Genomic DNA, 26,671 nt, shown 5'->3' with positions numbered 1-26,671 from the left:
CCGCTGAGGCAGCGGGGCCGCGCGCTGGGCCTCGGCGCGGCGGCGGCGACGGCGGCGGCGGCGCGCGGGCCGCCGGGAAGTTAGGAGGGCGTCGAGCGGGGGCGCGCACGCGCGCGCACGCGGGGCGGGCCGCGCGCAGCCGCGGCAGCTGGGGTTGCCTCCCTCAACTGCGGTCGCGGGCGCTCGCGACTCCGCGCCTCAGGAGGGAGCGGCCGGTGGGCCCGCATCCTGTCCGTGGGGTTCGAGGCTGGGCTGCCGCGGCCGCCTCCTTCTGGTGCCTAGGCCGCCCTGAGGAGCCGGGCCGGGGCACGGCTGACTGACCGGCCCCGGGGAGCCGAGACCGCTGGAGGCGAAGGCGGAGGCGCACGTCTGGCGGTCTCCTGGACCGGGAGGAGGCCGAGGGGACCATGTCCGGGAGGAACCTCCACCTCTCCACCACCGAACGCGTCATCAAAGGTGCCGAGCGGGCCGGGCCTTCCAGTCGACCAGCGGGAAACGGCCCTCGGCCGGGCGAAGGCTCGGGGCCGGAGGGAGGGAGCCGAGGACAGGAGGCAGGAGGGCGGCGGGATCCCTGGCGGCACCCATGCCGGAGGAGGACCTGGAGGGGGTGTGGGAGACGGGAGGCCGGGATCTCCACCGGGGCTCCCCCGCGGGGGCGCCGGGCGTTTTCTGTTGCACCTGGACCAGTAGCTAGCTGGAGATTGCTTATTTATCTCCCGTAGTGTCGGATTTCCAGGCAGGGTGGCGATTTCTTCTCCCACCACCCCCAAAGAGTCTGGATCCACATATTTTTTTTAAAAACCGATTCCTCTTTTCTAGGCTCTTACCTGGGGGAAACCATCTAGGGTGATGTGGGTAGGGAGTTGAGTAGACCCTTCCAAGTCAGATCTTGCTGCCGCTCCTCTTCTGTAGGATCAGATCTTTCTTGCCTCTTCCCCACCCTTTTTTAAAGGATGGATACCACGTACCTTTTAGCCCACTTTCTTCAGATCATCACAAGTCACTGCTGTTAGTAAAAGAAACAATATAGTGAAATAAATGCAAATAAATTCATATTGTGATATTTGGAAGGGATCTACAGATCTCTTGACATGATTTTTGGTGTTTTATTTTCCTTTTGGCCATAGAGACTTGGAGAATGATGTTCCCTGTTTCAGATGTCCAAAATAAACTAAAGTGTTCCTTACTAATACATACAGGGTTTTACATTGTAGTTGTTTCTGCCCTTAAACTAAGAATAGTGGTTTAAATATAACCACTAATTTATGTGCCTCTTTTGTTCAGACATAAGACAAGTACAACTCTTCTGAGTTTTAATACTCGGTTTGAAAGCACTATTTTGTAAGAAGGGAATATACCGAGACCAGGTGTGTTAGTGACCTCTGAATAAAGGGGTTAGTTGTAAGTGGGGAAAACTATTAAAATACTTTTAGTTTTTCATTCTGGTAATTAGAAGGAGAAAGAAAACCAGGATTGGTGACAAGAAAACTTTTTTTTTTAAGTGGAGAAAAATTATTGAATGTTCAATGAAGGGAGAGAATTTTAGTGTATAACTTAGGTTTTTTTTTCCCCCTAAAAAATTAAGCATCATAAATGTTGATTGTCTGCAATATGTAATTTTAGTGTGTAATGTAGTTCTCCCCCCCAAAAAATCATCATCATAAGTGTTGATCATAAATGTTAATTATCTACACTATATAATATTTACTAAATGTAATGAGGTTTTTGAGATTTATCTACTCAGCATTTGTGTGGTATCATTAGGGATTTAAGAGAATTGTTCATAGAACTGACAGCCCTTTAACTGCTAAATTCTTTTGACCATCTTAATGTCAGTCTTTATAGTATATAACCCATGAAGAGTATATAACCCTCTCTTAAGATTCAGAATCTACTAAACATAATCTTTTTTGATAAATCAAGGTCATCATTATGTGCATTAATTTCTGTCCTATGCAGTTAATATGGCCGGTGCATTCTGCTGTATAAGGGTGTTGGCAGTTTCCTCCTGTGCTAAAATGACTCCTCACTGCTATACCAGTTTAGTGCTTTTGTCTGTTCTTAGTTTATCTGCTGCAGTACTGCTCTCTATCTGTCAAAATATGCCCTTCTAATCTGCCACTTCTAAGCTGAAGTAGGCAGGGAAACCAGATAAACCAGAATAGTATGTCAAGTCAGAATAAATAGGATCTGAGTGAAGCTTAGTGGTAGTCCTCAGACCTTCATGAATCTCAAATTCTGATCGCCATTGTAGTATGTAATTTCTACCATAACGTGCCGTAAGATATCAAGGAAATTTTTAAATGACCCTTTCAGACCCTTAAATATAGAAGGAAAGTAAAACAAAATGTAGCTAAAATGCAGGTGCTGGCTTATTGCTAGGTATGCCCACAGTTAAGTGAATACCCTCATAGTCTATATGATTCAAATTTGTTTTTTGGTGAAATTTTATAAATTACTGCATGTTATTATAAGATTACCCTTAAAAAAATGAAACATAAATGATTTCAAGCCCTTAGAATGGGTGGATTTGTCTCATATATATAAACTTTAGTATCAGAACTTGAACACAGCAATTTTGGCTTCCTGGTGACTTACGTTGCTTTTTTTTCTGGGTTTTCCTGAGTTTGAAATATTGAGGTTTATTCTAAGAAAGTAAGGTGTCACTGTATATATAGCTAAGGTCCGGTTGTACTGTACTGGGTTCTAAATCCTGATCTAATATTATCTTTTCTGGCCAGAGTTGTTTGCATTTATTCACAGCTGGAAATCTTTTTCAGAGGTGAGACCACACCCCAGTTATTCTTGGTTTTGTCATTTCCTGTTAACTTTAAATTCTGCTTAATTGTTTTGCTTGAGCAAATCTTGGAGAAGTGTGGGTGGGTGGGAGTGATTTGTATTTTGTGTCTTTTAAATAGCAGCCTTCCTAAAATGAAGGACTAGATTGGAGGTTTTACTCCTACTTCTCGGGCTTACTTGTGACCTTGCCTTTTTTTTTTTAACCTTGCCTTTTTACTTAAACTCTCTCTTTTTTTGCTTCAATAATCTCATCTGCAAAATAGGGTTAATAATACCTTCTTTGTCAAGCATCTCAGCCACGCAAATGACATAACGGATGTGAAAAGCTTAAGACAAGGTAGTATTATGAAACATGATAGTAGTGTGAGAATAGATCAGCTACTTCATAAGTGGATAATAGAGAAATCATTAACATTCAAAAAATATCAGAATCGGAAAGCATATGAAATTATAAATTAGGAAACTGTTCCCAGTCAGGAAGATACCTCTTCTACAATATAAAGGATATCTGGGTGGAATCCCATGGATAACAGCGTACAAACCAATAATACAGTCTGTCTAGTACTTCCCTGGCAGCTGGTTTCTCCTCTAGCAGTTGAAGGTATTTATTTTGTGTTTAAAAATATAAACATTCTTATGATTTCACTCATTCATTAAATGTTTATGGAGAGCCATCTGTAATGTACTCCCAATTGGTGCTCATTTGCTTCTTTGTTTTAAAAACTAAAATTTGTATGAGCCTCCAGAACAGTCCATATACACTGGGGGCAACACTACTCGTATCTGGAGCAGAAAACGAGAAACCCAAATAATTCCATTTTGAAAATCTTTCAGCTTGATTTTTTTTCCTGGTTTCCAAGTTTCTTTTCCTGTTGGAAGGAATTTTTTTTCTTTGACAGTGATTTTTATAAAAAGTTTATTCCTGTAAGCTGAATCTTTTCAGAAACAGCAAGGAAATTTCACTAGGCATTACATAACAAATATAGAGAATCCATTGTCTGAGTTTGCTCTTTGGTGGCCGAAGGGGTTTTAACAGAAGTCAGACTTCTTTTTTTTTTTTAATCATTGAATTGTGCACTTTATTTATTTATTTATTTTTACTATTTAAAAACCTTTATTCAAATCAGATCTATGCTTATTATTTACATTATCTTTCATTTAGGATTAAAATATAATATCCATCTGTAGTTTAAATCATACTTTTAGCCCTTTACAAAATACGAAGTTAAAGTTGTTATAGTTTAAAACTGAATAGAATTGGGGACATTAGATTTTTAAATGAAAATGAAAAATTATGATACATTAGAACATACATGTACACATACTACTAGACAGAGTGGTAGAACAAGATAAAATATAGTAATTTTCTATTTTTTCTTGTGGCTATTTTCTATATATTATAAATCACATACTTTTAATAAGTATTTAAATAAAACTTTCAATTAATAAATCAAATGCCAAATGAAGGATTACAAGAAAAAAATTTTCCTGAACTTTTCACTTACTTAAACTACATGTTTTCCTAGGTTAGAAATTATCCATATTTAGAATATCTTAAAGTATAGATACATTTGATCCCCACATGTTAAACACTGTACAACTGGAAGTTCTCAAAAAAGAGGTAAAGAAAAAGAAAGAAATGGTACTCTCAATTTAGCTTCCCAAGAGTTAGACGGATGCCCACAGTCTGTGCTTAGTTGTCTATATATGAAACAGCAGTGTTCACACCCCTCTTACTCTTTGTTTATATTCTTGACTTTGTTATGATTTATATTACCTTTCCGTTTTCTTTCAAGAATGGAAACATCTGACTGCGATCTATCTTCTTTATTAAAATATAAATATTTTCTAGAATATGGACAGATAAGTTTTAATGACAAACAGCAAAATACAGCAACCAATATTCAATAGGTATTCTGCCACTTAGTGGAGTTTTTCAAGAAAGCAGTTCAGTACACCTTCTCAACTTACAAATGTATGTGCACTTTATTTTTATTTATTTTTAAAATAAATTTATTTTATTTATTTATTTTTGGCTGTGTTGGGTCTTTGTTGCTGTGTGTGGGCTTTTTCTAGTTGTGGTAAGCGGGGGCTACTCTTTGTTGTGGTACGCGGGCATCTCATTGCGGTGGCTTCTCTTGTTGCGGAGCACGGACTCTAGGCACGCTGGCTCAGTAGTTGTGGCTCGCGGACCCTAGAGCGCAGGCTTGGTAGTTGTGGCGCACGGGCTTAGTTGCTCTGCGCGCGGCATGCGGGAACTTCCCGGACCAGGGCTCGAACCCATGTTCCCTGCATTGGCAGGGGGATTCTTAACCACTGCACCACTAGGGAAGCTCCAGACTGCTTTTCAGGAGGATGCTGTTAGAGTTCTCCCATTCTCTTGGAATTCAAGTGTAGAATGTACTGCCATTTGTAGCACAGCATTGAAGGCTGTTGGTTCTTTGATATCCTGGCACTGGGAATAGTGTGGCTATAGCTTTCTTAAAAATTTTTACGAAGAGTAGTATGGACAGAAATGGCTATTTCCACAAGTATATCCTGAACCCCATTTCAGCCTCTGGTACCTATACCTCATTTATTTCCCCTCTGTCCCCTCTCTCCGTTTTTCATATTATGAGAATGGATTTACCAAGGATTAAAAAAAATTTTTTTTCTTTTAAATGTAAGCTTAACCCTGCTAATTATAAAATTTGAAAGGCAAAAGGGAATAAAACAAAGGCTTCATATTCCTTCCTTCCAGAAACTACTCTTAATACTTTTCATTACTATACTTTCATTAATACTTTTCAATACAGTTGACCCTTGAACAATACAGGTTTGAACTGTGGGCCCACTTATACGTGGATTTTTTTTCAATAGTAAATACTACAGTACTACATGATCCGAGAATGGTTGAATCTAAGGATGTGGAACCACGGATAGGGAGGAACTTTGGGTATGGGGGAACCACCCTTGTATATACAGAGGGCTGATTGTAAGATGTACTTGGATTTTCTATTGTGTGGAAGGTTAGCACCTCTAACCACCTCTTTATTCAAGGGTCAACTGTATTTCCATCTACTGGTATATTTTAAATTAAAAGGAAAATGGAGGGCTTCCCTGGTGGCTCAGTGGTTGAGAGTCCTCCTGCCGATGCAGGGGACACGGGTTCGTGCCCCGGTCTGGGAAGATCCCACATGCCGCGGAGCGGCTGGGCCTGCGCATCCGGAGCCTGTGCTCCGCAAGGGGAGAGGCCACGACAGTGAGAGGCCCGCGTACAGCAAAAAAAAAAAAAAAAAAAAAAAAAAAAAAACAAAAGGAAAATGGATGACATATATTAAACCTTTTATTATTCAAATATCTCATATTATTTTAACATAAATATTGTAATTTTACCTAAATTCTTTCATATTGGTTTCAATCAGCATGAAAATTATTTGAAAGTGCTTGTATTCATTTTTTTTTTCTCTGTACGCGGGCCTCTCACTATTGTGGCCTCTCCCGTTGCGGAGCACAGGCTCCGGACGCGCAGGCTCAGCGGCCATGGCTCACGGGCCTAGCCGCTCCGCGGCATGTGGGATCTTCCCAGACCGGGGCACGAACCCATGTCCCCTGCATCGGCAGGCGGACTCTCAACCACTGCGCCACCAGGGAAGCCCTGTATTCATATTTTGGTCCTTTATATTTTCAGCCATTTGATACAATGCCAACCCAGAAGAAACATTTTCAAGTATAAATATTCGATGTGAGCAAGTCATATAGCACACATCTGTTGAATTTGTCAACATTATTTAAGTTATACTTAGTTTACCATTGTAATTAACAACTGCCAAACTATAATATTTATTTAAAAATTTTTTTTGGTGTATACATTTCTTTCTCTCTCTTTTTTTTACATCTTTATTGGAGTATAATTGCTTTACAATGGTCTGTTAGTTTCTGCTTTATAAGAAAGTGAATCAGCTATACATATACATATATCCCTGTATCTCTTCCCTCTTGCATCTCCCTCCCTTCCATCTTCCCTATCCTACCCCTCTAGGTGGTCACAGAGCACCGAGCTGGTCTCCCTGTGCTATGCGGCTGCTTCCCACTAGCTATCAGTTTTACATTTGGTAGTGTATATATGTCCATTGCCACTCTCTCACTTTGTCCCACCTTACCCTTCCCTCTCCCCATGTCCTCAAGTCCATTCTCTAGTAGGTCTGTGTCTTTATTCCTGTCCTGCCCCTAGGTTCTTCATGGCCTTTTTTTTTTTTTTTAGATTCCATATATATGTGTTAGCATACGGTATATGTTTTTCTCTTTCTGACTTACTTCACTCTGTATGACAGACTCTAGGTCCATCCACCTCACTACAAACAACTCAATTTTGTTTCTTTTTATGGCTCAGTAATATTCCATTGTATATATGTGCCACATCTTCTTTATCCATTCATCTGTCGATGGACACTTAGGTTGGTTCCATGTCCTGGCTATTGTAAATAGAGCTGCAATGAACATTTTGGTACATGACTCTTTTTGAATTATGGTTTTCTCAGGGTACATGCCCAGTAGTGGGATTGCTGGGTCATATGGTAGTTCTATTTGCAGTTTTTTAAGGAACCTCCATACTGTTCTCCATAGTGGCCGTATCAATTTACATTCCCACCAACAGTGCAAGAGGGTTCCCTTTTCTCCACACCCTCTCCAGCATTTATTGTTTCTAGATTTTTTGATGATGGCCATTCTGACTGGTGTGAGATGATATCTCATTGTACAAACTATAATATTTAAACACTGGAAATTGATGCTCTTTGAGATTTACACCTCTGAGTGAAAGTCTCAAACCTCAAAAAGGACATCTTAATTTAAACACTTAATTTTTTTTTTCCAAGCAGGAATAAGGTGTTCTTTTTTACCTGTGTGATAATGGTTGTGATTGAAGCCTTATGTATATCAGACATTTGGTAATAAAGCTTTCTTCTGTAAAGTAACATTATCACATTTTACTGTAAAATTAAAAAAAAAAAGCTATCGGATTATTGGAGAGACAAGTGCTAAGGACTCATTACTTAAGGTGAATTAAAGAATTATTTAACACAGGGGACTATATTCAGTATCCTGTGATAAACTATAATGGAAAAGAATATGAAAAAGAATATATATATTTATAACTGAGTCACTTTGCTGTACAGCAGATATTAAACACAACATTGTAAATCAACTATACTTCAATAAAATTTTTTTAAAAAGAATTAATTAAAGCACTTTTCCTAAGCAGTATTTGATAACAGAGTATTTTTCCATTAAAGTGACATTTTGGGGAAAAGCTAATTTTTAGACATACGTCTGTGAGAGACAGAATTATTCAGCTAATTCTCATATTTGTGGTCATTTCAGAGCTTTGCTGCTACTAATGGCAATAAAGAGGTGTCTTTTAATCTTTTCATCCTTTGGTGCAATCATTAATAGAATATAACACTCTGTTTTAAGTTTTCATGTTAAATTTTAGCTTCATTTGAAATTGCAAAACTGAGGTCTAAAATTTCAACCTAACCTAAGTGATATCTGACTTAGTTATCTGTATAGTGTACCTAATTATTCAGATGTATGCAGAGAGAACTTTTAGTTTCCTATATTCAGTTTTATTTTGTTGGCAAACTAGATTTTTATCATGAAATCTTTTAGTTTCTTGAGTCTTTGTTTATTATTAGAAGAGGGTATAACTTGGTAATTAGGCTCTCTAGACTGGGTGACAGAAAAATATGCTATATTAGCTGGCCAAGGGAATGTGTATCTTTGGTGATCATTGTTAGATTTATTGAATACTAAGAATTTATGATGTTTTTGTGCAGTGTCTAGACAATGTCAGGCCAAGAGAGTGAAATTCTGAATGAAGTAAACACTAGGAGATAATTTAAGAATTCATTCAAGAATTGCCAATGGAATCCTTGCTAAAGATGTTTAACCTGTATCTAGTTATAGTAAATGACAAGACAAATCCAGTTTATGGGACTTTCTACAAGACAAATGGTCTGAACTCTTCAAAAGTGTCAAAGTGAAAACAGTAAACGTCAATTTTAATGGTAGAATTCTGTGGCTGTCCAATAGATCTTATAACAATGGCAACAGTGTTCTCCACACTGTCCAGTAGAGTAGGCACTAGTCAGATGTGGCTACTGATCAGTTGAAATGTGGCTAATGGTATTGCAGAGCTACATTTTTAATTTTACTTAAAAAAATGTCAAAGTGATGAAAAATTAAAAAGGCAAGAGGACTATTCTAGATGAGAGAAGATGAAAGAGAAATGACAGTCAAGTACAGTGCCAAGCCTGGATTGGGAAAATAAAAAAAGTCATAGAGGACATTTTGGGGACAACTGGGGAAATTTGAATATGGAGTATATATTAGATATAGTATATCAATGGGAAATGTCTTGGGTGTGTGGTATGGTATTGTGGTTATAAAGGAGAATGTTCTTATTCTTAGGTAATACCTGATGAAGTATTTAGGTTGAAATGTCATGATGTCTGCAGGTTGTTTTCAAATGGTTCAGGAAAAAAAAAAATGTACTTGTTAAGAGAGAAAGCAAAAGTGGCAAAACGTTTACCATGGTGAATATGGGTAAAGAGCAAATGGATATTCATTTTACTATTCTTTTCACTTTTTGATAGGATTTCAGTTTTTCAAAATATAAAGTTGAGAGAAAAAGGAGTACAGTTAAGAAATGCCTCACATAACCAGACTCAGGAAAGGCACTATCATATTTGAGGATTCAGTGGTGGCTTAGTGAAGGCAAGCTAAAGAGAAGAACATGAGTTTTAAAGTATATTATAGCTGATGTGGCGTGAAGGCAGCTTGCTTAGTAGGAAAAGAGGTTGTTGCAGCTACATGATGGGTCTTGGAAGAACATGCAGAAGTAAGGATGGAGAAAGCAAGTATACTTGACTAAGGACTTGAGAGGGTGGTTAAACTAGAAGTGTCAGAGAATGGGAAGAGGTTAAATGAAGAAAAGGAGAAGGAAGAGGAATAGCTGAAATCTATCAGTGATCAGTTGACAGTGATCCCATTTAGGAGATAGCAAGATTATTTTGATGGCTATATGTTAAAAACAACCAACTGAGGCTTAGTTGGCTTATAAATGTAATCCAAAATTATGGAAAATGCAATCATTACCCAAACAGATATGGTGACAGACTTGTTCTTGTTTTTTGGAGAGATTCAAGTGAGTAAGGCGGTAGAGGGATAAAATAAATATTAAAAAGCACTAATAAGGAGAGAAGATGGAAAGGATTTCCTAAGTATATTTCCCATCCTTGTTAATCATACCACTTACCCATTTAGTCACTGGCTCACATGACAAGCCTGGGAGTCAGGCCAGACTCTCCTATCCCTTTCACTTCATATCCCGTTCTACCAGAATCAGTTCTGTGGACTTCTGGTTTCTGCATAAACTTCTGCTTCATCTCCCTCTCTTACTTCTTGCTTGTATTATTGCAGTAGCCACTTGCTAGGGCTCTTTAATCTAATCTCCATGCTGCCATCATGATCTTTGGATAATGTAAAGGATCATTCTTGTGCTTGAAATCCTTCATGAACGTTTCCAGCCCGTAGGATAAACTCTAACTTTGTTGATGTAGAAGTTCCTTCGTGCTAAACCTCTAACCTTGTGTTAGTTCCTCCTCGTTTCACACCCCCATTCCCAAACCTACTTTCCTACTCCCTGTGGTTCCCCAGAATGCCATGGGGAATTGTTGTATCTGTGAATGGGCTCTTTGCCTTACTTCTCTGAAGAATCTTGTCCCCCAACTTGACTAGCTCCTATCTATCTTTCAAGATTTAGCCAAGAGGACATCTGAGAAGCTTTTTCCCCTTTACTAGGAGGTTGTACGAGTAATGGTTTTAGAACATAGGCTTTGAAGTCAGGTGAAGCTGGATTCAGATTCTGCCTCTTTTTGGTATCTGTGTGACCTTGGACAAATCACTTAACTTTGTTTTACCTCCATTTCCCTGTTTGAGGGAGAGGGATAATAAAACTTAGCTTGCAGGATAGTTGTAAGGATGAAATAAACTCCACAAAGTACAGTGACAGGCACAAAGTAAGTGCTCAGTACATGTTAGCTGCTATCATCATCAGAAGAAGAATTAGATAGTGCCTCCCATGTGCTCCCATGAGCAGTCTTATTGCTTTACAAATTTCTTTAAATATTTTTATTTTATTTTATTTATCTGGCCGCACCGTGGGGTGTGTGGGATCTTAGTTCCCGGACCACGGATCAAACCCACGCTCCCTGCATTGGAAGCGTGGAGTCTTAACCACTCCAAAGAAGTCCAAGAACTGTGTGTTCTTAATGTTGAATACAGTGCCTAGCACATAGGTGCTTAGTAATTGTTTAAGTGAAAGCATAAGAAGCTTATTTTATTGAAGACGGTGTAGGAAAGAGCACAGGCGCTGCTAATTACTAGTTGTGTGACTTTTGTCATTTGTTTTCCTTGCTTCAAGTTTAAAATGGGAGATTACAGTACCTACCTCAGAATTTAAAGATTGTATTTCATATTGTACAATATTATGTAGCGTGCTTAGCATAGTACCCATAGTGGGTGCTTAATAAATGTTAGCTGTTCTTTATTAAATGAATTCTTCTTGAATCTTGGTGGGATCTGACAGCAGGTCTGTTTGACTTTAAGTGGCGTATGTGCAATGATAGTTTAACAGTGTTATATTTTATATTTTCCAACCTTAATCTCCTTAGCTTTTGAAAGGAATTAAACGTAAAATCCTTAATAAAAATGGTGAAAATGTCCTTTTCTATAGTATAGATAGAATTTTGGAAATCATGTATTCAGAAACAGATATTTGATGAGTTCCCACTATAAGCAACACATTTGTGGTTATACTCAGAAGCTTAAATACTGTCTTGAAAAGTACTCAGTATAGCATATGATAACTTCCCAAAAATGTGACAGAAAATTAGAACTCTGGAGCTTCCTGTGACTAATAACCACCGGGAAGAGCAGATGACTAAACCGTAGACTATATCTCGTAAGAAATGTTTGCTCCTTCACTCTATAAATTGATAATCCTTTCAGGTTTAAACTTTAATGTTTGATCAGTGGCCTAAAGAGGTAAGACTTAATTTGTGTTTTTTTGTGTGTATGCCTAGGTACATTTTATTCTTGTGACCTAAGGCTTTGTGGAAGTTTAAAAATAAAATAAGATAGTTTTAATGAATGGCCAGAGTAATAACGGTAATTGGTGGATTTATTCATGAAAGCAAGTTAGTTGTTTTTTACTATTGTGCATTGTTTTGTTGAACACATATGATCACTATAAAGTTATTGTTTCTGTCAGACTAGTGAGTTCTGTGACTATCAAAGAACAGAGGGAATAATCTGAAAGAGCTATTTCAGATTATTGAAATAAAATTATTCTGATCAGTTATGAAAGGACCTGAAAGGTACATATGACTTTCACTAATAATATCTAATACAACCTCTTAAGCAGTGTTTAACTGGTTCATGATTGGAAACGCAGGTGAGTAGATTAGGAAATAAGTCTGCAAAAGTAGGGCAGGCTTGCTGGCTTAAAATAGGAATGAAAGCAGGGTTATTTGGAGTGAACAGAGATAGCTATTTAGGTAAATCCTAGTGTCCCGTGAGGATAAGACCACACAGTAATCTAAAAATAATAGCTTATAGGCCAATAACTTTTAAGGGTTATCTTTTATACTTACTGTAGGATTGAAGTGGTCATCACCAATGTGGTCTTTTTAATGCAGTTCTGCATCAGATGTTAGGTGTATGAAAATATGTGTCATTTATGTATTGGATGTATATTGAAGCAGTATACTGAATTGAATTGAATTTGACCATGGAAAGGCTGCAGAATTTCTTCAGTGTACTTTAGGAACTTAGTTTTAAAATTTTATTAAATTTTTATTTTGATAATTATAGATTCACAGGATATTGCAGAGGAAGGTACAGGAAGGTCCTATACATCCTCCCCTAGGTCTGTTCCACAATGTCAGTATCCCACACTACCACAGTACTATACCAAAATCAAGAAATTAACATTGGCACTATCCAGATAGCTTATTCAAGTTTCACCAGTTATATATGGACTTGTGTGTGTATGTGTGTGTGTGTGTGTGTGTGTGTGTGTAGCTCTGTGCAATTTCACATGTGTATAACTACCACCACAATCAAGATACTCAACTGTATCATCACCACAAGACTCTTGTGTTACTACCCCTTTGTAGCCACACCTATCCCCTTCAGAAACTCATTTTTATAGTTTGGTTATTGTTTTGAATCATGTGCAAATCTGATTTGATTACGGTTTTTGCTTCTGAGTTGGAAGCATTGTAAAGTAATCTTTATTGCAATACAGGTAGTCTAACAGCAACTGACTCATGGTAAAAAGTAGGTTAAAATGTGTTAGCAGTTTGGGAACACTGAAAACTTTCTTGGCTAAATATATATAGACTTAGAATGATGATTCTGAACTCTGGTTACCAACCAGAATCACCTGTGGCGCTTAAAAAAAAACATGAAGAAAACATGGGTACCTTGGCCTCGTTCCAGATAAATCTGGAAAGCAATGTTGAATATAAAAATGCAAGTTACAAAAGGATACACAGGGACTTCCCTGGTGGCGCAGAGGTTAAGGATCTGCCTGCCAATGCTGGTGACACGGGTTCGAGCCCTGGTCCGGGAAGATCCCACATGCCACGGAGCAACTAAGCCCGTGTGCCACAACTACTGAGCCTGTGCTCTAGAGCCCGTGAGCCACAACTACTGAGCCCGCTCGCCTAGAGCCCGTGCTCTGCAGCAAGAGAAGCCATGGCAATGAGAAGCCTGCGCACCGCAACGAAGAGTAGCCCCCATTGGCAGCAACTAAAGAAAGCCCGTGTGCAGCAACAAAGACCCAACACAGCCAAAAATAAATAATAAATAAATTTAAAAAAAATGGTTACACAGTATGACACCACATATGTAAAAATTTTAATATTGTGTATAGATATATTTATAACAAAAATTTATATACGTGTGGGAAGGATACACAAGTACTTAAAGGTACTAATTACCCCTGGGATGAAGGAAAAGGATGAAGGTTCTCTTCAATTATATCTGTAACATTTTAGTTCTTGAAAAATATTTGAAACAGATATGACAAACTTAATATTTTAAATCTACATGGTAGGTACATGGGTGTTTGTACTATTTGTATTATTTCCTATACCATTTTATGTAAAATTATATTTTGAAATATTTCATTAAAATTTGTATACATGTAGTATATTACATATGTGTCTGGAATTTCCTCTTTTCTCCCTTTTACTATTCCTTCTATTTATTTTATTTTGGTGCCAAGAGTGGAGTGCTTCTATAACAAATACCCAAAAATGAGAAAGTGGCTTTGTAACTTCCAGAAGATCCAGCTCAAATTTCAACTTTCTGATGCCCTTTCATGATTTCTGTAGCCATCTACTGATAATCCCCTTTATAATCTTCCATACAGTCTGTACCGTACAGTGTATTGCTTAACTGTTCTGTGTTGATATTACATCTTGTTTTATATGAATTATTTTGTCTACTTAAATAGAACATAAATTTCTTTAAGGTAGACTCCATATGTTAAAATTATATAAGCTATACCTTACCTACACAGTATGAGCATGTAGTAGATGCCAGATAAATATTGAATTATTTAACTTAGAATATAATTACCTCCCTAGTATTTTTGAATTTTCCTCAAACAACCCTTCCAGTTCTTTGTCTGCTATAGATTTCAGAACTTCAGGTTTTAACAAATATCACTATTATCCAGGATTTTAGGAAGGCTAGATATAGGAACTTAGATCTATCCAGGTATTGAATGTTTTATTTTTCAGTTAGTAACATTGTATAACCATGAATTCCATAAAATCTAGAATTGTGTAAAATCCTGGATTGTGAAAAATTCTTTTGCTTTTGCTCATATCTTGTGTATGAATGTTATTTGTCTTATGTCTACGTAGGTCTCATTTGAACTTAAATTTTAGTGGCTTCTCAGAGAGATTATTTTCATTCTAACGTGTCTTATTTTACTTTGATTTATGTGTTAAGAAAAAGTATTACAGATTATTTGGTGAAGCACTATAGCAAAAGAACTTAGTCTCTGGAATCAGTTGACCTGGGGTCAAATTCCAGCTCCTCCAGTTACTAGTTGTGAGATTTTGGACAGAGTTTCTAACTTCCCTAAACCTTGGTTTCCACATCTGTCAAATGGGGATAGTAATACTTCATAGAGTGTTATTAGGTTAGATGAGACTATGTATGTAAAGCCCTTAGCAATGCCTGTTATGTAGTTAGCACGCGACCAATGAACATTATGGTCGCTAGTATTATTGCGACTCCAGTTACGAAAGTTGAAATCTGAAACCTATATTAAAAAGCGTTTTTTAGATGCTTTGGACAACTTAGCACAACATAAATAATTTAGCATCAGAGACTTTAGCTAACTTGTATTAGCAAATTTATTAATAAGAAGAATAACACATTATTTATTACCAAGTAGTGTTTATCCCAGGAATGCAAAGTTGTGTAAACATTTGAAAATCAATGAATATAATCTACATATTAACAATAAAGGAGAAAATGTATATGATTACTTCAATAAATTCAGAAAAACTTTGACAAAAATTCAACACCCCATTCATGATTTAAACAAACATACCTCTAGAAAACTGGGAATAGGGGAAACTTCCTTAACTGATGATCATCTATGAAAAAACCTATAGCCAATGTCATACTTAATGGTAAACTATTGGATGTCTTTCCCCTAAGGTTAGGAATAATATAAGAATGGCCTATCTTGCCACTTCTGTTCAGCATTCTAACTAATAGTCCTAGCTATTGAAATAAGGCAAGAAATTAAACTAAAATGCACACAGATTGAAAAGAAGTAAAACCGTCTCATTTGCCAACTGCGAGATTGTTTATATAGAAAATACAAAGGAATCTACAAAATAATCATTAGTAATTGAATTTAGCAAGGTCAAGGGAAACAAAGTGAATATACAAAAATGAACTGCATTTTTATATAACATCAGCAAACAATTCATAAATGAAAATTTTAAAAATTTTACTTAGAATATCAACCAAAACAACGTAAAATACTTAGGAATAAATTTGACAAAAATATGTCAGATCTCTTCATTGAAAACCACAGGACATTGCTAGGAGAAATTTAAAACCTAAATATAGGGAGAGTTATATTATGTTCATGAATCAGACCATACAATATAGTTAAGATGTCAGTTCCCCAAACTGATTTATAGATACAATGCAATCTCAATCAAAATCCTAAAAGGATGTTTTTTTAAAAAATAAGTTTATTTTTTTATTTTTGGCTGCATTCGGTCTTCGTTGCTGCGCAGGGGCTTTCTCTAGTTGCGGTGAGCAGGGGCTACTCTTCGTTGCGGTGCACAGGCTTCTCATTGCAGTGGCTTCTCTTGTTGCAGAGCACGGCTTCTAGGCCCACGGGCTTCGTAGTTGTGGCTTGCGGGCTCTGGAGCGCAGAGCTCAGTAGTTGTGGCGCACAGGCTAAGTTGCTTCGCGGCATGTGGGAATCTTCCCAGACCTGGGATCGAACCTGTGTCCCCTACATTGGCAGGCGGATTGTTAACTACTGCGCCACCAGGGAAATCCCCTAAAAGGATTTTTTAATAGCAATTGGTAAGCTGATTCTAAAATTTATATGAAAATAAAAAAGACTGAGAAAAGCAAACCAGTTATTTTGTTTTATTATTTTTTTGTAGGGGGAGGACAATTGAGGGCATTTTTTTCTTAATTTTTAATTATAGTTGAGTTACAATTTAGTTTCTGGTGTACAGCAAAGTTATTCAGTTATACACATATATTATGTATATATTCTTTTTTATATTCTTTTCTATTATGGTTTATTACAAGATTTTTTTTTTTTTTGCGGTACACGGGCCTCTCACTGTTGCGGCCTCTCCCGTTGCGGAGCACAGGCTCTGGACACGCAGGCTCAGCGGCCATGGTTCCCGGGCCTAGCCGCTCCGCGGCATGTGGGATCTTCCCGGACCAGGGCACGAACCCGTGTCCCCTGCATCGGCAGGTGGACTCTCAACCACTGCGCCACCAGGGAAGCCCATATTACAAGATTTTGAGTATAGTTCCCTGTGCTATACAGTAGGACCTTATTGTTTATCTGTTTTTTTGTTTTGTTTTGTTTTGTTTTTTTGTGGTATGCGGGCCTCTCACTGTCGTGGCCTCTTCTGTTGTGAAGCACAGGCTCCGGACGCGCAGGCTCAGCAGCCATGGCTCACGGGCCCAGCCGCTCCACGGCATGTGGGATCTTCCTGGACCGGGGAACGAACCCGTGTCCCCTGCATCAGCAGGCGGACTCTCAACCACTGCGCCACCAGGGAAGCCCTGTTTATCTGTTTTATACATAGTAGTTTGTATCTGCTACTCCCAAACTCCTAATTTATCCCCCCCTTCCCACTTTTGTAACCCTAAGTTTATTGTCTGTCTGTGTGTCTGCTTCTGTTTTGTAAATAAATTCATTTGTATCATATTTTAGATTCCACATATAAGTGATATCATATGATATTTGTTTTTCTCTTTCTGACTTCACTTAGTATGATTATCTCTAGGTCCATTCATGTTGCTGCAAATGGCATTATTTCATTCTTTTTCATAGCTGAGTAGTATTCCATCGTGTGTGTGTGTGTGTGTGTGTGTGTGTGTGTGTGTGCGCGCGCGCGCGCATGCATGTACCATATCTTTATCCATTCATCTGTTGATGGACGTTTAGGTTGCTTCCATGACTTGGCTACTGTAAATAGTAAGTAAACCAATTTTAAAAGGGAAGAACGAGGTTGAAGGACTCATATTACCTGGTTTCAGGACTCACTATAAAGCTACAGTAATCAAGACAGTGTGGTAAAGGTAAAAGGATAGACTTACAGATAAATGGAAAGGAGTAGAGTCCAGAAATAGACCCACACATAAATGGTCACTTGATTTTTGACAAAGCAATTCAGCAGTGAAAAGAAAAACTTTACAACAAATGGTGTTGGAACAGCTGGATATCCATATGGAAAAAAGTGAAATCTGACACATACCCTACACAAAACTTAATTAATAATGCATTATAGACTTAAATGTAAAAGCTAAACCTTACCATTTTTATAAACTTCTAGAAGAAAACATAGAAGAAATCTTTGTGACCTTGGGGTGGACAGACTTTTCTTAAGTCACAAAAAGCATGAACTATAAAAACTGATAATTGGACATCGTCAAAATTAAAATCTTTTGTTCTTCTAAATATGTTTTGTTAAGAGAATGAAAAGACAAGCCATGGACTAGGAGAAAATATTCACACTCTATGTGTCTTACAAAGGACTTTTGTCAAGAATATATAAAGAACTTACAATTCACTAATAAGCCAACCAGCAGAATTTTAAAATGGACAAAAGATTTGAACAGACAAGTCCCAAATGAAGATATAACAAATAGCTAGTAGCATACAAGAGGATATTCGACATCATTAACTCTTAGGGAAGTACAAATTAAAACCACAATGAGGGCTTCCCTGGTGGCGCAGTGGTTAAGAATCCGCCTGCCAATGCAGGTGACACGGGTTCGGGCCCTGGTCCAGGAAGATCCCACATGCCGCGGAGAAACTAAGCCCGTGCGCCACAACTACTGAGCCTGCGCTCTAGAGCCCGCGAGCCACAACTACTGAGCCTGTGTGCCACAACTACTGAAGCCTGCGCGCCTAGAGCCCGTGCTCTGCAACAAGAGAAGCCACTGCAATGAGAAGCCTGCACACCTCAACGAAGAGTAGCCCCCGCTCACTGCAACTAGAGAAAGCCCACGCGCAGCAACAAAGACCCAGCTCAGCCAAAAATAAATTAAAAAAAAAAAAAAAACCCACAATGAACTACCGCTGCACACCCATTAGAATGGCTGAAATTAAAAAGACAGTTAACAAGTTTTAACAAGGATGTGGAGTGACTGGAACTCTCAGGCACTGCTGGTGGGAATGTAAAGTTGTAAAACTACTTGGGAAAATTGCTTGACAGTCTCCTCATATGTTAATTATACACTTGTCATACATCCCTGGCTTTCCACCCCTAGGTATTTACCCAAGAGAAATGAATATAAGATTTATACACAAATGTTTATAGCAGCTTTAGTCATAATAGCCAAAACCAGGAAATATTCAACAGGTAAATGGATAACCATATGGTATATCCTCACAATGGAGTACTACTCAGCAATAAAAAGATACAAACTACTGATATATGCAATAGCACAGGTGAATCACAAAATCATTATGCTTATGAAAAACACCAGACACAAAAGACTATACACTGGACAGTTCCATTCATATAAAACTAGAAAGTGCAAATTTATGTGTACTGACAGATCAGTGGTTGCCTGGTGCTGGAGGCAGGAGACAGGATTCTTCAGGAGTAATAGAAATGTTTTATATCTTGATCGTGGTTGTGGTTTGACAAGTAGAGACATGTCAGATTTTATCGAATTGTACACTTCAGTGGATACAGTTTATTGTACCTAAGTACACCTCAATAAAGCTTATTTTTAAAAAAGAAGTTATGGAAGCTGTACCCTAAAATTAACACAGGATTTAGTGCAGATGAGTTACTTTGGCTAAAACAAGATTGCAGGTTGATAGATTACTGCAAAATTGAATTGAAAACCTGAAAGAAGGAAATAGAGACTCCCTCTGAACTAGGGATTAGTAGTTTGCTTTAGAAGGATACAATTTACTTTGAAATATTGCCTAGAGTTGAAATGCCTCCTTTTAAAAGTGTGCTTTAGGGATAAAATATTTGCACTTTATGGCTAGCTTCAATACATGGATGTATTTTTAGTCATCTTTTATACTTACTAAAGAACTGCAAATCACACAGAAGGACAAAAGAAATGAACAAGGGATATGATGTGTATAGATAATTTATAAATGAATAAATTCAAATGGCCAATGAACATGTGAGATTATAGATGTATGGACAAAGATATTTGTTCCCACATTATTCATAATAGCAAAAATAAATAAGAATAACTGCAATGTTTAATAATAGCAGATTAATTAGGTGAATTATATTATTTCCATGATGCAAACTTTGAGAATTATATTGTAGAAGAATGTTTGTTGGTGTGAGAAGATTTTAGTAGTGTAATACAAAATTCAAAAGACAGATTACCAGTGAAGGATTCTGGAATATTTTCCAAAAGACAGATTACTAGATTGTATACTACAACTGATTATAAAATAATATATTTCAATATTAAAAATTTTAAGATACACACCAGAATTTTAACAGTGGTTATCTTTGGTTGATGGCATTCTAAGAAATTTGTTTTTGTTTTTATGGTAGTTATTGCTTTTATGCAGTTTTAAAAAATTTTTTAAATTGAAGTATAGTTGATTTACAATATTTTGTTAGTTTCAGGTGTCTAGCAAAGTGATTCAGTTATATATAATATATTTTTATATTGTTTTCCATTATAGGTTATTATAAGATATTAAATATAGTTCCCTGTGCTATACAGTAAATCCTTATTTTTAAAAAAATTTTTATTTATTTTATTTTTGGCTGTGTTGGGTCTTCGTTGCTGTGCGTGGGCTTTCTCTAGTTGCGGCGAGCAGGGCTACTCTTCGTTGCAGTGCAAGGGCTTCTCATTGCGGTGGCTTCTCTTGTTGCGGAGCACAGGCTCTAGGCGCACGGGCTTCAGTAGCTGTGGCACGTGGGCTCAGTAGTTGTGGCGCATGGGCTTAGTTGCTCCGCAGCATGTGGGATCTTCCTGGACCAGGGATCAAGCCCGTGTCCCCTGCATTGGCAGGTGGATTCTTAACTACTGTGCTACCAGGGAAGCCCTACAGTAAATCCTTATTGCTTATCTATTTTATGTATAGTAGTTTGTATCTGCTATTAAAAAAATTCTTCTGCATTGAGTATATAGTTTCTTCGATGTAGAGAAATAAAGAGTAGCTTGAAGATTAGCAGAAGGTTGAACATTAATACTATAGTATTCATTATACTGTTCTATTTTTGTAAATTCTTTGAGAATATTAAAAAAGTTTTAAAATAGCTTGAAAACCTTCACTTTATTTACAGCACTGTATGAGCCATATTTATCAAGCATAACTCCATTTATGAGGCTATTTAATGGCAGGTTAAAGGGTCTTTAAGCTTGATTTTAATAAATGCATAGTATAATAAAAATTTATTCACATTAAATACAAAGCAAATTTTCACCTCTAACTGCTGGCTGATTTAGATTTAACTTCCAAACAGGAAGAGATTTTGAGTTTGGACACAAAGATCTGTTGATGATGTATTGATGATCCATTAATGGTCAGTAATCTTTGGGAATTCCCTGACTGTCCAGTGGTTAGGACTCGGTGCTTTCACAGCCTGGGCCTGGGTTCAATCCCTGGTCGGGGAACTAAGATCCCGCAAGCCATGTGGCATGGCACCCGCCCCCCCCCCCCCCCCCGCAAAAAAAGTCAGTAATCTTTCTAGCCTTGTAGAAACAGATGGTGAATTTTCCTCTTTGACATCCAGCAATACACTGATTCCTAGGTGAGTTGCAGCCAAATTGGATATTGGTAGTATTTCTCTTGATTAATTCATTTATAATAGTTATATACATTTCTAAATTCATTTATTTTTTGAATAAATAATATGGTATAAAATTTTAAAAGGTGTGTAGCAAAAAGTCTTCTTCTATTCCCTGACTCTGGGCCACCAGTTCCCTGCCTTGGGGATGTTAAAGCCGACCACCAGGAACACATCTGTGTCTTAACAAAAATAAGTTACATTTAGCTTGTTGCAGCAAGGAATAACATATACTAGAATAACTGTGGGGCATCTCAGAAGGAAGGAGTTAGAAAAGAGGATATACAGGGTTTTAGGAACTGAGACTGGTCATAGAGTGATTTTAGGGTGGAAGTTAGTAGTCTGGGCAGGGACTGGCTAGAATATGTAATTTAGGTGAATTGCTGGAATGGTCAATGGTTTTATCTTTGGTACAGCTGAGTCCCTGAGGAGTTACTGTCAGATCAGCTTGTCTGTGGTACTGGAACATAATGAGCCGATGTTAAAAAAAAAAAAGTTAGAACTTAGGTAGTCTGTAATGCATATTGTGGTTTGGTTTGGTTCACTTTATCTGACTTTTTTTTTTTTTTTTTTGGCTGTGCTGGGTCTTCGTTGCTGCGGGCTTTCTTTAGTTGCGGCGCGAGGGCTTCTCACTGTAGTGGCTTCTCTTGTTGTGGAGCATGGGCTCTAGACACGTGGGCTTCAGTAGTTGTGGCTCGCAGGCTCTAGAGCGCAGGCTCAGTAGTTGCGGTGCATGGGCTTAGTTGCTCCGCGGCATGTGGGATCTTCCTGGACCAGGGCTTGAACCCATGTCCTCTGCATTGGCAGGCGGATTCTTAAGCCCTGTGCCACCAGGAAAGCCCTATCTGACTTTTAAGTCATAGTGTTTTTCTGAGTGTTTGGGAGCAATTTGTAGTTTCTGTTTCAATTTTTACTCTTTGCTTCTGATCATTTGTTAACTAAGCTGGGGGATTTGCCATTTAGGGTAAGTGATCAGTCAAGATCTGTATCTTTGTTAGATAGGCTGTGAGTGTTTATCAAACTTTTGATGGTAGTAATTTTGACCTCTGTAAGCACCAAGCCATTTTTTTCTTTTTCTTAGATGATTGGGTTTTTTTTTTTTGCGGTACGCGCAGGCCTCTCACTGTTGTGGCCTCTCCCGTTGCGAAGCACAGGCTCCGGACGCTAAGGCTCAGCGGCCATGGCTCACAGGCCTAGCCGCTCCGCGGCATGTGGGATCTTCCCGGACCAGGGCACAAACCCGTGTCCCCTGCATCGACAGGCGGACTCTCAACCACTGCACCACCAGGGAAGCCCTAGATGATTGTTTTTTTTGTTTTGTTTTGTTTTGTTTTCGTTTTTTGTTTTTTTTTTGCTGTACACGGGCCTCTCACTGTTGTGGCCTCTCCCGTCGCGGAGCACAGGCTCCGGACGCGCAGGCTTGGCGGCCATGGCTCACGGGCCCAGCCGCTCTGCGGCATGTGGGATCTTCCCGGACCGGGGCATGAACACGTGTCCCCTGCATTGGCAGGCAGACTCCCAACCACTGTGCCACCAGGGAAGGCCTAGATGATTGTTTTTTGAATCACCTGTTATGATAATGGCTGACTGCAGCATTTAAGACTCTGGAGATCACACACATGGCATCTGTAGCAGACAAAACCTCAAACAAGAATTATTATTAAAGTTTGAAATAATGTCCCATATATCCCATATCTATTTGGATCTTCCTTTGGTAACCAAATCATTTTTTCCCCTTTAATTTGGATATGGATTATTCACCTTTGCCTGTGTCTGAAGAATTAGTCTTGCATTTGGTGATTATCAAGGATAAAGGTCTTGGTAGTACTAGGAATAAAGGGCAGGGTGTTTATTGACAGTCTAGAATCTTGAACCAGCAGAGAGAGAAGAAATAGCCAAGAGAATAAAGGGCAAAATCATGGAAACTGCATGGTAATCAGTGGCTTCTGGCATCTGAGAGATTGTGTTCTGTTGATCTTGGCCGTAAATGGTCTATTCACATTATCTTCTGCTTTTGGACCAAAACAATTCTGGAAATCCTAGCTCAGACACAGTGTCTGGCCATAGCAATGATGTCAGTAATACACATAATTAATTTGTTCTCCGTAGTGTTAATAGTTATAAGTACATGATACATACCTTAACAGAAGTTCTTTTGACATGTTTCCACAAGGCTCAATTCTTGATCTTTAGATTATCACTGGGAGATTTAGGTGAATGTAAGGAAGAAGCAGAAACTACTTGTTGATGTTGAGTCTGTAGGTTTTACTTAATTTATTATTATTAACCAGCCTTATCAGAATGGAAGAGAGTGGAATCTTCTGTTAAAGTACATAATCAGTTTTATAAGGAGTCAGTCATTGATTATTCTGAAAGTAAGAATATGTTCTGAACAGAGGACATTGACACATCTCCAGGCCTTTGATTTATCCTATAAAATGTATTAAGAATTTCACCAATACAAGCTTATTTAAACCTAGAGATAAAATCTTTTTGTAGACAGCTATTGTGTCAGTCTTTGTATATAAATGTATCTTTAACCTGAAAGATGTACAAACATTGAAGCATATTTACTTTTAACACATTTTACTTACACATGATTACCTTAGGAAGGCTGTACTCTTATCATTCATTAGTTTTTTTTTCTTTTTACCCCATTTTAATAAAGCAAAGAGCTCTCACAATAGTTTGAGTTAGTTAAAAGTTGGAGAATGCCAAACAGAGCTAATAATTTCTGTAATCCTTCAAAACTATCTTTAATAAGGTAAAGGATCAAGTCTTTGTGTAACCTAATGGTCATTTAGTGTAAACCCAAAGATACTGTAGGTGTGAGAAACATCTTCACAGTTTTATTATTCTGAATTTGGAGAAAAACAAAATCAAAGAGAATTGTTATGTGACAAAATATTAGCTGTGACTATCCAGAGGTGAGAAGTAGTTACAGGCAGTATCTTTAAAAGCACAACAATAAGTGACAGTGTTTATTAGGAATGTCAACTTGTTTCCAAAAGTAAGGAACTTAAAAAAAGAAGATTTATGAGTTTGTGAAAAAGCACAGAGTTAATAGAATATTTTGATGATTTAAGGAATGTCTTCCCTGAGCACAGAATAACTTTGCTCTTTTAACAGAAAGAAAATCAAATTCTAGTCTTACTTTGTTTATTATTCATGAAAGAATTTGCATTAAAAGGATTTATAAGCCATTATTCCTTATGAAAAATCCCTCATATCTGACCAGTTTTGTCAGAAATTTTAACCTATTTTCTTTCTCCCTTCAAAGGTTTTTTTTGTTTGGTTTGGTCTGGTTTGGTTTTTGTAGCTACTACAAACCCAGACAAATAAAGTATACTAATTCTCATACTGTCTACCCTTATGGTATGCTGTCTTATTTGTCTTTCACTATATTCTGTCACATTTTGGCACGACCAGAAATTTCTCTTTTTTCCCCCAGCTTTATTGAGGTATAATTGACATATGACATTGTGTGAGTTTAAGGTGTACAATGTGTTGATTTGATATATTTTGCAAAATGATTACCACAATAGCATTAGCTAACAATGTGTAACACCATATAATTACCATTTCTTTCTTGTGGTGAGACAGACATTTCTTATTTGAAGACCAAATTATTCTCTTTATTTCTAGTTGAGCAAAAGCACATCTGATACCATACATTCACATTCCCCTGTCTTCACACACATTCTTTTACATTCATTCAAAATCAATAACAGAAGACATTGTTAAGAGTTAAAGGTTGAGGGACTTCCCCATGGTCCAGTGGTTAGGAATCCGCCTTCCAATACAGGGGACACGGGTTCAATCCCTGGTCGAGGAACTGGGATCCCACATGCCACAGGGCAACTATACCCGCGAGCTGCAACTACTGAGCCCGTGCGCCACAAGTAGAGAGAAGCCCGCATGCCTCAACGAAAGACCCCACATGCCGCCTGCCGCAACTAAAGTCTGACGCAGCCAAATAAATTAATATTAAAATATATATATATAAAAAAAGAGTTAAGGGCTTCCCTGGTGGTGCAGTGGTTGAGAGTCCGCCTGCCGATGCAGGGGACACGTGTTCGTGCCCCAGTCCGGGAAGATCCCACATGCCGTGGAGCAGCTGGGCCCGTGAGCCATGGCCACGAAGCCTGTGCGTCCGGAGCCTGTGCTCCGCAACGGGAGAGGCCACAACAGTGAGAGGCCCGTGTACCGCAAAAAAAAAAAAAAAAAGAGTTAAAGGTTGAATGAGAGGGAAATTCTGAGGGCGTTAGAAATGAGTAATCTTATAACTTCCAGAGAGTTACAAATTGTAAGGGCTTTCCTTGTTTCTTAAGCATTAATTAATCTCTAAATTCTCTTTAGGGTGAGGCCAATTAGTCTTTTCCAGGTTTTGTATCTCCTAGGCACATCAAAATAGGGACTAATTGCTAGAGATCGGGGAAGCCTACATAAGCCTGATTTCTTCAATAAATGTTCTTTTTTCCTGGTGTTTGGGAAGTCTTTCAGGGAGGCACTTTTAGAATTTGAATTGCATTTGGAAGCCTCCTCATATTAAAGAATGCAGACCACTGGGTATTTAGAATTCTGTTTCCTATCTTGTTTTAAGGTGCCTCTCAAATAAACAATTTTGTTCATGTTAAAAGTTCCCCAAGAGGACTTCCCTGGTGGCGCAGTGGTTGAGAGTCCGCCTGCCGAGGCAGGGGACACGGGTTTGTGCCCTGGTCCGGGAAGATCCCACATACTGCGGAGCGGCTGGGCCCATGAGCCATGGCCGCTGAGCCTAGGCGTCCTGAGCCTGTGCTCTACAACGGGAGAGGCCACAGCAGTGAGAGGCCCGCGTATTGAAGAAAAAAAAAAGAATCCACCTGCCAATGCAGGGGGCATAGGTTCAAGCCCTGGTGTGAGAAGATCCCACATGCTGCAGAGCAACTAAGCCCGTGTGCCACAACTACTGAGCCTGTGCTCAAGAGCCCGCGGGACACAACTACTGAGCCCGTGTGCCACAACTACTGAGCCTGCACTCTAGAGCCCCAAGCCACAACTACTGAAGCCCATGCGCCTAGAGCCCGTGCTCTGCATCAAGAGAAGCCCGTGAACCGCAATGAAGAGTAGCCCCCCATTCGCCACAACTAGAGAAAGCCCGTGCGCAGCAACAAAGACCCAATGCAGCCAAAAATAAATAAAAAAAAAAAAGTCCCCAAGAGGCCATTTGTAATTTGAAATTTTTCCTTGGTGAAATTATGCCG

General features: G+C 38.5%; 1 protein-coding gene across 1 annotated transcript in view; it reads left to right on the top strand.

Annotated features, from left to right (window-relative positions):
- The first annotated feature begins 127 nt into the window (after positions 1-127).
- Positions 128-26,671, top strand: part of PPP3CC (protein phosphatase 3 catalytic subunit gamma) — a 90,565-nt gene continuing 64,021 nt past the window's right edge. Inside the window, exon 1 of the mRNA XM_065878356.1 lies at positions 128-456. Coding sequence (XP_065734428.1) covers positions 408-456 — 49 coding nt within the window. The 5' untranslated portion in view covers positions 128-407. The remainder of the gene's footprint in view (positions 457-26,671) is intronic.

This window comes from Phocoena phocoena, chromosome 6 (genome assembly GCF_963924675.1).
Source record: "Phocoena phocoena chromosome 6, mPhoPho1.1, whole genome shotgun sequence".
NCBI lineage: Eukaryota > Metazoa > Chordata > Mammalia > Artiodactyla > Phocoenidae > Phocoena > Phocoena phocoena.
The sequence above is the reverse complement of the archived record's forward strand: the minus strand, read 5'-3'. Positions and strand labels throughout refer to the sequence as shown.